The sequence below is a fragment of the Rutidosis leptorrhynchoides genome, chromosome 11, assembly GCF_046630445.1.
Source record: "Rutidosis leptorrhynchoides isolate AG116_Rl617_1_P2 chromosome 11, CSIRO_AGI_Rlap_v1, whole genome shotgun sequence".
NCBI lineage: Eukaryota > Viridiplantae > Streptophyta > Magnoliopsida > Asterales > Asteraceae > Rutidosis > Rutidosis leptorrhynchoides.
In genome coordinates, this window is record NC_092343.1 from 370,691,205 (window position 1) to 370,702,614 (window position 11,410).

Consider the following 11,410-nt stretch of genomic DNA (forward strand, 5'->3'; position numbering starts at 1 on the left):
TAGAAGACTGATTTGGGTGTGTAGTGTGATATGTCTAGATATGAATGAAAGTTGAGTGAAAAGTGGTGAATAAATAGCAAAAAACAAAAACCCACAAATATCCCAACACGCTTCAAATTCACTCCATGCTTGGAGCAAGCACACCACAACAATCTAGTAGCATGCTGGAGTCGTGTTTGGGAGCACCCATCCCACCGACACGCGCACTACAATGGGTCTTATATGTAAATTTGACATACCTTTCGGTTCCTTGGCATTACGTATCCATAAGACGATTCATATGAATCACTAAATAAGTAAAAACGTCATTACTAGCATCAACTGAATGAATATGTGGATTCCATAATAACACAAGAAGAAGTAAATAAAACATAAAGCAAGTAGAATACCCGATATGACTCAAAATATTTAACGAAATCGGCTTTGAGTTTAATGTATCATCATGAGTCTTTCCTTCGTGTAAATGAGAGGATACCATAATAGATATATGAATTCCTTACCTTCCATAACCGATGCATATTATATTTAGCGTACCGAACAGGATCAAGACATATATTTACAAATTTAATTACTCCGTATTGTAGACGCTGAGAGAGGATCTTAGAATCAACATAACACGATCTAGAGGCGGAATAACACTAGAAAGAGCTTAAACGAATATCTATGGGTTTTCGGGTTCGTATAAGTCAAACCAAGATTAGATCTTGATAAACACGAAGCCTAGACTTACATTCTGTGGTATTTGGACATGAAGATTGAGAGAGACTCGACCTAGAACAGTTTTCGTGTGTGTGTAATGTGCAGAGTTGTTAACCAAATTAATGAAGATTAATTAGGCTTAAATACCTCAGTTCCTATGTCGGTCGACAGTGGATGACAGTCGGTCGACTGACCATGTCAGTCGGCCGACTGTCGAGTAATATTACGAATTATATTTAAACGTTTACAAATATAAAATAACACATCGACAATCAACGTTTAACAATATTACAGGTTACAACATGATCGAATAAAACGTTAAAGTTCATGGAACTAGGGATTACAAAATATGCACTAACACGTATAATTTACAATCCCGGTTATTAAGTTAGAAAGGAAAGATTTATAATACTCTGTTTTTAGGCAGGGCATGAAAATTATCATTCATACCATAAACAGATCCACATACAAAGTATATGTGATTTAGTTATAATAAAATTTACCCCCATAACATGACTTTAGCATCATTTTACGGGACAGTAAGGTTAAAAGTGATGTTTTTAAAGATGGTACCAGAATTAATAGATGAAATAAAGTCGACACAATACTTCTTTAAAATGTAATACAGTCAGAACATATGAGAATCACAGTCAGATCTTGTAGAGCAATCAAACAAATTGGACCCGGCAACATTTGGAGCCACGGGAGAAAGTCAATATCTCTTTACGTCTCTTACGACCGATTTTAGGAGCATTCATTTTAAATATCTCCAGATTTTTCGCAGTATTAAGCAGATACCTAATAAAGGCAACCTCTTCACATGTAACAGCTTTCAGCCTAAGTATTATGATTTCTTTCATGTTAGAAAGCAAACAAGAAGGTGGAGGTGTCTTTATTACTGGTGGGTTATAGTTCCCAAAGATCTTGTCTACACATAGAAGCCCCTAATGATAAACAAGTAGTGAGAACAGGACATAATTGTGTAAACTGAGGTAGATAGGTTTTAGGATAAAGATGTAATTTATATTATCAATGGATTAAACGTTTTCTTGCAAAGTATGCATGTAGCCCTTAATGACAATATCATTGGTAGAATTGTGTTTATCCAAACACAAATTCGAATTCACAATGATAAGAGAAAGAGACTCAATATGCAAATCCAAATTCAAAAATATAGCATAATATTTAACACCTCTTATATTCTCCTTATTTTAAACAAAAAATAAATTTTTAGGCGCAAATTAACTTACATGAGTAAAGGTAATATGCTCAAGATTAGGCATATGATTTAAGAGAACCATCAAGAAATCCCACTCCCAAGGACCATTGATACCAATCAAAATCTTGACTAAGTTTGGTAACAGGGGCATGACCCTAATTTCCCTAATTAAAATGTGTTTTGTGGTAAAAGCCTCCTGCATAAAACAAACATTAGAAGTAATTAAAATGTCTTTTTTTGTGCTTTACTTACATATCTTATGGAGTATTAACATATATACTCCATATATAACTGATATGAGAAGTAACAAAATACTATATATAAGTGTATATAGTATTGAATTTGGATTCAAGTTTACACTGATAAGTATACTTACGCGTATAGTGTGATGGGTTATTGTTAACATCCTGATTGACGAGAGGCTTGTGAAGAGTTCGAAAATCTGGCTAGAAACATCAATGTGTGCCTCCACTAGAGATAACGGATTCATTATATGGTATTTTGTTTTATTCTGATCCGAAAAGTAAATGTATTCAAGGTTAGGAGCATTAATGACAACATTTGGATTCCTTAGAAAAATATTAATAAAGGACATCCTTAATCTCTTCAAAGACGTTGAGGAGACCTTAAACGTTTTAAGGCGTTCATAATATGATTCAATTTGATTCTCTACAAATAATTCTTCTAATACGGGACATTGAGAAATCAACTTCATCAGAGGTTCGCTAGAGTAAACAATAAAATGAAGATTGAGTTTTTTTAAAGACGGAAACAACACGCCGCTACTTTCAGGCATATCCAACACAAATTTGCCTCTTAATGTTAATTCAATGAGAGTATTACAGTTCTTCAATATATTTATACGAGCACTAACACCATGCATACTACTAGTAACCAAATTAAGCTCTAGTTGTTGAACTAGACAACAAACAAGGGTACGAAGCCAACTATTGAGACGACTGTAATCACAATGTTCATCCATAAAACAAAGAACAAACTTTTGAATTGGCATACCCTGATGAAGAGCTAAGGCTTTATCTACTGAATCATGGAACTTTTTGACTTTTATATTGGACGAAGATGTAGACCTATAAGAATTTGGGTAAAACAATTTCGCTCGTTTGTTATAACGGATAAAAGGCGGCATTACGAAATAGAGAATTGGTAGAAGGTTCCACCTCTTCGATAAAATGCACGTGCGTTTGGCATCACGTGCATCCGGAATACATGATATGATTTTTGTGAGGAGATCATCAGGTAATTTGTTGAAGAAATCTTCTTTTTCTTCTTCTTGTTTGATTACAATTTTGTTATCAGCATCAGTAGATGAATGTTTCGGCCTTTTGGACATAACTGCTTCTGATAGCAGATTGATGATTTCTAGTTGAAGAACTGAGAATTAGGGTTTGATGATTGGGGATGTTAGTTTGAGTCGAATGTGATCTATGTAAAGTCCGTTATCTTGGAAATAGCAAGAGCCAAATTCAATTCATATGGGCTGCAGTTATAGGGCCCATCTAAATTTACATATACAGTACGTAACTTTTGGAGTTTGGAGTATTAAAATTTATGAAAAAATGGACATTGCAAATGCGGAGTTAATTACATTTCACACAATATATACTCACTTAAATTGAGCATTTAATATATTGGTCATTTTTAGTACATCTATTAATAGCATTTAAGATTCAATTAAACAAAAAAAGAGATTTAGCCAAAAAAACTGTAAGAGGTTAAAAAGTATTGAACTTTTCTAATGATAATGATAGCCCTTAGAGCTGCCAATAAAAAATTTAGACATGCATGTTTTATCCCGTCAAAAAATTACTCTCAACTAGCAAAATACAAAATTATTTTCTACATAATTTAATTCTTATTGACAACCCTTAGGTTGTCATTAGAAAATTCAAAAAGTATTTGGTGTCCCGTGTTATTGTTAAACATTAAAATCTATTAAGTATTGTTCTTAAATCAGTAAGTAGTCAAACACCTTCAATCAGAAAGTTCAAATAGCTCAACTACAGATATGTTTCGAGATGACTCGCAGGGGCATAATAGTCAATACACATTTTAAAATGTGTAAAGATCTTCACATAATGATCTATTACGGAAATTAATTATAAAGTTTGTCATCTTCTTATGTCACATGATTTAAATGCTTAATGTTTTAAATGCTTTGTAATAAAGCATTAATTCTAGCTCTTCCTGAAAATAACAATCCTCCCTGGACACCATTTCATCACCTCCCAAAAAACCCCAATTTTGAGAACCCTAATCACAATTTCATCTGAATCTCTTCAACCGGCTATGATTTTGCAATGGGGTAGAACTCGGATCAAAAAGCCAAAAAATGAAATCCAGAAACAACAGCAAAAGGAAGATGAAGATTTAATTAGCAAGTTACCCGACGAAATATTACTTTCAAGAATCCTCTCTATACTTCCAGATGCTGATGCTTATCGAACCATCATCCTATCAAACAGATGGAAAGATTTGCAGGCTTTACTCCCAAATCTACATTTCGTGGTGCCGAAATGTCGAACAAAAAAACAAGTCATGGATTATCATGATTTTGTTGACAAAACCCTTGCTTCTCGTGGGGGTTTGCCAATTCAAAAGTTCTTTTTTCAAAGCTCGATTGGGTCCAGCTACATGCGTGCGATGAATACTCTTCGTACTGTTGTCGAGCTTAAAGTTGAAGAACTTGACCTTACACTTCCATCTAATATATTTAAGGTCAGCCTGTGTTGGGATCTATTCAAGACATGCAAAACATTAGTTGCATTAACTTTAAAAGGATTCGTTTTAGACGTCCCTGAAGATGGTCTACTTATTCCGTGTTTAAAGATACTCAATTTGGTATCTATTGTTTATTTTAAACACGATCGAACATTTGAGAATCTGATTTCTGGGTGTCCTAATTTAGAAGAATTGTTCGTGGAGAGGAATGTGGTTAATGATGAGTTGTATAAGATTAAGTTGTAGTCACCATCATTGAAGAAATTAAGGCTAGAGTTTACTTCATTCAGTGAATGGGATACAAATTTTAAATCGGAGATTGATGCTCCCCAAATTAAGGACGAGTTTCGATTTTAAGAAGAAGATGCTATGTCTTGCTGAATCACACCTTTGTATCGATAGATTCTCTCAAGAACTCTTCACTTCCATTTCGGCAACCAGAACATTAAACTTGGATTTTCGAACTATGAAAGTACGTACGCTTACTTATCCTTTGAATCTTTGTGAATTCAGCAGATTTCATGCGCTTAATTTCTACTCTTATTTTAATATCTAAAAAAAAAAAAACTATTTTTTTTTTGAACGGCAAATTATATTAGAAAAACCCAAATGATACACGAGTTCGCATATGATGATACACATAATGATACCGAGCTAGAATCCTATGCGAATCATCTACTAAATACACGAGATACTCACAAAGTTACAAAACAATAGGTTACAAAACAATAGATTACAAATCAATAGATTGCGGGTTGTGCAACCAAGTAAGCCACTCGATGTTTTTAATCTCTTTCTTTATCTTGCACCGCTTCCCTATCCATTCGTAACTCATCGCTTGAATGTCACAAAGTGCCACCGGAGGAGACCAACTCGATTTTTTGAAAATCTTATTATTCCTATTTTTCCAAATGAGATATAAGCTCGTCCAAATCATTGCTTGCCAAATTTTCTCACCAACCTTCGATAATTGCAAATTAACCGACCCACCCAAAATGCCATCGAGATTTAGTTGGTTCGAAGTCACGCCCCTCCAATTGAAGATTTTATCCCATACTTCCCGAACCTTTGTGCACGAGAACAAAGCATGATCTACCGTTTCTATTTCATCGTCGCATAGGGGACAAAGAACGGAGTGGAGATCAATACCACGTTTGTCAAGTTCGAAAAAAACGGGCAATCTCTTCCGCCTTGCCCTCCATGCGAAGATACCCACTTTTTTAGGAGCCAAATAATTCTTTTGAGTTGGGATACACGAAGCTGTTGTGGGATAACACGATTTCATAATGAACTTTGTAAGAGAACTAGTCGAGAAAATACCGGTTCCACAAAGTTTCCAAGACCAACAATCTTGTTTGTCCACCTCCATTCTTGCTCCTGAAATCAGCCCCTCAAGTTCGATCAGCTCACCCCGCGTTCTCCCCGTAATCTCACGAACCCACGACCAGTTTGAACAGCAATTTTCGCCATTCCAAGTAACACGATCCGCCACCATAGCATTAGTATTAGAATCAAGTCGCACCAATCTCTTAAAAATACCTTTTAATGGGGTATCTTTAAGCCATGAATCTTCTCAGAATTTTGTTGATTTTCCATTACCGAGCACCTTCAAAAATGATTTGGAAAATTCGACTCCAATGCCATCAATCTCATAACCTGTTTTCACAATTTTACTCCAAGTAGAATTAGAGTACAAAAGTGAAATAGACCCACCCGAAGAAATTAGACCCGACCCCCCAAAAATGCTTTTGATAACACTAACCCACAAGGAAGTGGGTTCAGTAAGAAACCGCCACCACCACTTACCGATTAGTGCTAAGTTTTTACAATTAAGAGACCCAAAATTAAGTCCGCCATCCGTGTAAGGACGAATGACATCATCCCATTTAACCCACAAGATTTTTGACTCGTCGCCCGACCCACCCCAAAAAAATTTCCTTCTTACTCTCTCAAGTTTTTTAAGCACGCTAGGTGGGGCACGAAAGAGCGAAAAGTAGTACAAAGGCAAACTATTGAGAACCGAAGTCACGAAAGTTGCACGTCTATCAAGAGACATCGTACGGGCTCTCCAATCCGATAACCTTTTCTCAAATTTTTCAATAACCGGTTTCCAACTTTCAAATTTATTCATATTTGCACCGATAGGTAACCCGAGATACGTAAAGGGGAAGGAGCCCATTTTACACCCAAATAAAGTTGCCATGTCTTCGATTTCCGACTTGTCTACCCCGACCCTAAAAAGATTGCTTTTATTGTAATTTACTTTTAGACCGGAACATAACTCGAAGCATTTTAGAAGTTTCATGAGGTTCTCAATGTTGTCTAGAATCCATTCCCCAAAAAATAAGGTATCATCCGCGTATTGAAGATGGGAAATCGGAACATGATCTCTACCAATTTTAACCCCACTATAGAGATTACTTGATATCGCCGACTTGGTTAGCCAATTAAGTCCCTCCACCGCGATAATAAAGAGAAACTGTGAAAGAGGATCTCCTTGCCTAACCTCCCTCCCGAGCTTGAACTCTTTAGTTGGTGAACCATTGACGAGAACGGAAATAGAAGCCGACTTTAAGCACGATGCAATCCAACCCCTCCATTTTGTACCAAATCCCATAAACCCCATCATATCATCCAAAAACTCCCAACTAAGACTATCGAACGCCTTTTCAAAATCTACCTTGAACATCATACTTTTAATACGACCTCTTTTAAGAAATTCATAAGACTCATTCGCAATAAGCACGCCATCCATGATGTTCCTTCCTTTAATGAACGCACTTTGTTCAAAACCCACAAGATTCGGAATTACCTTTCGAAGCCTTAAAGACAAAAGTTTCGCGATTATTTTATAAAAGCTCCCAATCAAGCTAGTCGGTCTATATTCATTTAGGCTAGCCGGATCCACTTTTTTAGGAATAAGTATGATAAAAGAGGAGTTGCATCCTTTCGAGAGCTCGCCTTTATCCCAAAACCAATTGACCGCCGCGACTAAATCCTCCCGAATAATAGCCCAAAACTTTTTGAAGAATCGCATATTAAAACCATCCGGACCAGGCGCTTTATTATTCGCACATTCCTTTATTGCTCCCAATATTTCCTCCTCCGAAAAAAAAAACTTCTAGTGCACTTGCTTCCTCTTCTGAAATTCGCAGACAAACCGAACCAGACCCTTCTGTGAACTGTACAGACCCAATGGGAGGAGTCTGTCCGACAGGCCCAACTGGCCCACACCAGCGCTGAAAGGGAACAACAGGCCCAACTGAAGCAAAATTAAGATTCGATCCACTAGAAAACCCACCAAGTATCCTTGGCCTGTAATATGAGTTACACGCGAACAATTTTTGAAAATGTGAAAAGATGAAATTTTTGACAACCACTGGATCCTCATGCCAAATACCATCGACTAATAATCCCTGGAAGTTGCATTTATTGTATTTTCGTCGCAAAGTAGCGTGAAAAAATTTAGAGTTTTCATCCCCTTCTAGAGTCCATTTTATTTTAGCCTTTTGTCTCAACATATTGGACTTAACCCTTTCCTTTTCCATCCAACGACGCCTACAATCTAGCCATAAAGTACGCTCTGAGTCACTAAGAGTATTGTCATCCGCTTTAATTTCCCACTCCCTCACTTTTTTCTTAAGCTCATTTATTTCATTATCAAGTGAACAAAATCTAGAGAGACTCCACTTTTTTAGTGCCATCTTAACGTTCTTCATCTTATCCCTAAAAGCGCAATCTTTTCTTGTACCACGAACTTCTTGTCCCCAAGCCTCCTTAATAATTATATCTACCTCTTCACAATTAAACCACTCGTCAAACACTTTGAAGGGAGTCAGACCGTAGTCAAGAACCCTATCCCTAAGAATCAAGGGACAATGGTCGGAAAGATTACGGTCAAGAGCAATAACCGAGAGATTCGCCCAAAGACTCATAAACCCATCCGAAACCAAGAATCTATCAAGCTTACTAAATTTAACTCCATCATCACTAATTCGAGTGAACTTCCTCCCACTAATAGGAACCTCAATTAAGCTATTCCTAGAGATGAAATCGTTGAACCTATCAGCCCTATTTTGATGGAATTGAGAATTGAAACGATCCGAACAAGACCTAACTTCGTTGAAATCCCCGCATAGAAGCCACTTAGTGTCAATACTCCTAATTAATTTATCTAACAACTCCCACATACGCTTTTTGCAACGATCGTTATGAGGGCCATATACATTCACAATAGTAGACTTCTCCCCATTATTCTTCCATTTTCCTCTAAAGGCCAAAAAGAACTCACAACAAGTGTAACTCTCGACTTCAAATATGGATTTATCCCAAATAACTAATAGACCCCCCAATTTGCCAACCGCATCTTTCTGAAGAAACCCAAAGTTTGGATCACCCCATAAAGCTTGAACCCACGAATCAGTAACTGACTTACTTCGAGTTTCTTGGAAGACCGCGATACTCTGTCTTTCTTTCAAGCATATACTACGAACCCACCCAAATTTACCTTTTACCGCGAAACCCCGAATGTTTAATGAAAGTATCTTCATAATGAATACAAGACAAACGAAAGGAAATAAACTTACTGTGGAATTGAGGTAGACCACCTCAATCCAATTTGTTCCCCATATTATCTCACCGCTTCACTATTGATGGATCGTGATTTGAGATCTTCTGACCGCATCGCAGGAGTCTTTCCCTCCTTCGATTTTTTTCCTTTCCTATTCCCTCTTCTCCCACAGGTTTTGCAATTGAACGAGTTTCCTTTCCCATAATTAGTTGCACACCGAAATCTGTTCTTAAATCTCATAATTCACGACGATGCCCTGCAATTTGTCATAGCAATCATGTAACAGTCGCTGCAATAGGAAACCTCTGCTGAATTTTTCCTTGTCGATTTCGATTTGCTCAGTCGCTGAGAAGGTATTGGATTAGTCTCCACCGATTCATTTTCAGTATTGGAATTAACGCAATTGGGCTTTGGTGGTTTAGCCCAATTCCCCCCCACATCTCCATTAACAGTCTGTTTCCTGCCTTCATTATTATTAAGCCCCATACCACTGTCCAGCCTATTAGTACCCATAGTTGGGCTTTTACTTATAGGATCCGATCCATCAACATTAGGCCCAATCGGTACCTCTGCTTCATTAGGAATACGAGTAGACTTATATCCTAAAGTCACTTCACAATTATCAATGGGACAATTAATATTTGATTGGTCATTCGATGCACGCGCCTCGTTAATCTCATCATTTTGTTTGGTGTTGAAAATTGGATTGTGACATTGATTATCCTCGAAAGAATCAGCAACCACCTCATCGACATTGGAATTCCCACAAGCCCTAAAGTTGCCAGACTCTTCGTCTTCGAATTTCTGGCCACCCATATTCGCCGGCGAACCCATCTTTTCAGGAAAAACTTCATCGGAATCTTTTGAATCATCAGAATGCATTGAATTAGAATCTTCATCGTCGTCACTTTTAAGAACATCATTGAAAAGACTAGCCTCTTCATCATCTATATTACTAGGGAAATCGTCTGAATCGATCGAATCCGAATCGTTGTAATAAGAACACCTGTGGCACCAGTTATGATCAACACACTGATTATCTTTTAACCCTAAAGGATCCTTATTAACTTCGTTAATCTCTTCAGTGACATTGACGAAGTACTCTCTGGATTTATAGATGATTTTTATGGACTCCTTAACAAGATCAGGATCGTGTAACTGCACAAAAACTCTCCCGTTTAGAAGTGGTTGGTTGCCATTGATTGAGCAATTCTCTAACAAATACACCACACCAAACCATTCTTCAATTGAAGAGAATGTCTGCTCTGACCAACATGGTACCGGTACACCACTTATTGATAGCCAAGCCATGCGTTTTTCCGGCCAATGTGAAAAATCCCACAAGAAAATTTTGTGAATCCATTTTCTAAATGGATGATTATTTTCCACAGCAAGTTTGGCCGCCTCGTCATTCGGGAACACAAGCAAAACACTTAGGCCTCCTAACCTTTTGACTTCCACGTCCCCAAATCCTTCATTACCCAAGATCGATTCAAGGTTTTCAAGAATATTAGCATTCTTAGCTTCTGCCGCAATTGCTTTCTTAAGAAGGTCTTCATTATCCGAACAGGATTCATCAACTATATGAATAACCTTTTTGTCAGATTCCTTGTCTAAACCCTTATCGCTAGTCTGGCTACCCAACCCCACGTTACCATTCTTCATTCTTCTCTTATCATTCAAAGAATCACGTAGATCCTTGCCTCGACCCAAGACATCAGTGAACGAACGTTCGTCATGGAATTTGTTGTTATTAAATCCTCCATGAGTCTCTGGATTGGGAGCATTCTTTGTAGGGATTTACTCTCTTTGTCTAGGTGCTCGTTCAGTCGCCTTGAACACCTTAATCAACGAATCCTCAAACTCATTAAATTTGATTGTTTCAAGAGATGCCAAAAGTTTAGAGCAATCTTTCACCTCAGTAAATCTAACAAAAGCAAACTTTTTTCCATTGTGTAGACATTTACTAGGGACGTAGACGTCTCTCACCATCCCGAATTGTTTGAAGATTTTCCAAAAATCAACAACTTTCGAGTCATCCGGGAAATTGAAGAACATATACGATGTAAGTCGGTTTCGGTTTAACCACCCGCTGCTGTAGCTCTCATAGTTGCCATTGTGCTGCCCTCGAACTCCACCCGTGCCTGCCCTAGCCGTGCTATGCCTCACCCGCTCACTTTCTC

The 11,410-nt window shown here is 37.5% G+C and overlaps 4 protein-coding genes across 4 annotated transcripts; 1 reads left to right on the forward strand and 3 right to left on the reverse strand.

Annotated features, from left to right (window-relative positions):
• Positions 1–1,367: 1,367 nt before the first annotated feature.
• On the reverse strand, positions 1,368–3,269 carry LOC139875923 (F-box protein At4g09920-like). Its single transcript, XM_071863221.1, has 3 exons — positions 2,295–3,269; positions 1,950–2,114; positions 1,368–1,643 (listed from the first exon to the last, which is right to left on the reverse strand). Exons 1-3 carry the CDS (start codon positions 3,267–3,269, stop codon positions 1,368–1,370), a joined length of 1,416 nt encoding a protein of 471 aa, XP_071719322.1.
• A 956-nt stretch (positions 3,270–4,225) lies between these two features.
• LOC139875924 (F-box/LRR-repeat protein At4g14103-like) lies at positions 4,226–4,903 on the forward strand. The gene has a single exon (XM_071863222.1). The coding sequence runs from the start codon at positions 4,226–4,228 to the stop codon at positions 4,901–4,903; it is 678 nt and encodes a 225-aa protein (XP_071719323.1).
• Positions 4,904–5,390: 487 nt separating this feature from the next.
• On the reverse strand, positions 5,391–6,152 carry LOC139875925 (uncharacterized). The gene has a single exon (XM_071863223.1). The coding sequence runs from the start codon at positions 6,150–6,152 to the stop codon at positions 5,391–5,393; it is 762 nt and encodes a 253-aa protein (XP_071719324.1).
• Positions 6,153–7,722: 1,570 nt separating this feature from the next.
• LOC139875926 (uncharacterized) lies at positions 7,723–9,467 on the reverse strand. The gene is made up of 2 exons (XM_071863224.1): positions 9,297–9,467; positions 7,723–9,201 (listed from the first exon to the last, which is right to left on the reverse strand). The coding sequence occupies exons 1-2, from the start codon at positions 9,465–9,467 to the stop codon at positions 7,723–7,725; spliced, it is 1,650 nt and encodes a 549-aa protein (XP_071719325.1).
• Between the last annotated feature and the right edge of the window lie 1,943 nt (positions 9,468–11,410).

Bases quoted from the DNA above. Each gene is read 5' to 3' on its own strand.
- LOC139875923 (XM_071863221.1), bottom strand. From the start codon at position 3,269: ATGTCCAAAAGGCCGAAACATTCATCTACTGATGCTGATAACAAAATT. The intron at 2,115-2,294 runs GTAAGTATACTT...TGTTTTATGCAG, and splicing joins TAACCCATCACACTATACGC to GAGGCTTTTACCACAAAACA. The intron at 1,644-1,949 runs GTAAGTTAATTT...GTTTATCATTAG, and splicing joins AGCATATTACCTTTACTCAT to GGGCTTCTATGTGTAGACAA.
- LOC139875924 (XM_071863222.1), top strand. From the start codon at position 4,226: ATGATTTTGCAATGGGGTAGAACTCGGATCAAAAAGCCAAAAAATGAA.
- LOC139875925 (XM_071863223.1), bottom strand. From the start codon at position 6,152: ATGGTGGCGGATCGTGTTACTTGGAATGGCGAAAATTGCTGTTCAAAC.
- LOC139875926 (XM_071863224.1), bottom strand. From the start codon at position 9,467: ATGAGATTTAAGAACAGATTTCGGTGTGCAACTAATTATGGGAAAGGA. The intron at 9,202-9,296 runs GTGAGATAATAT...TTCATTATGAAG, and splicing joins GATCCATCAATAGTGAAGCG to ATACTTTCATTAAACATTCG.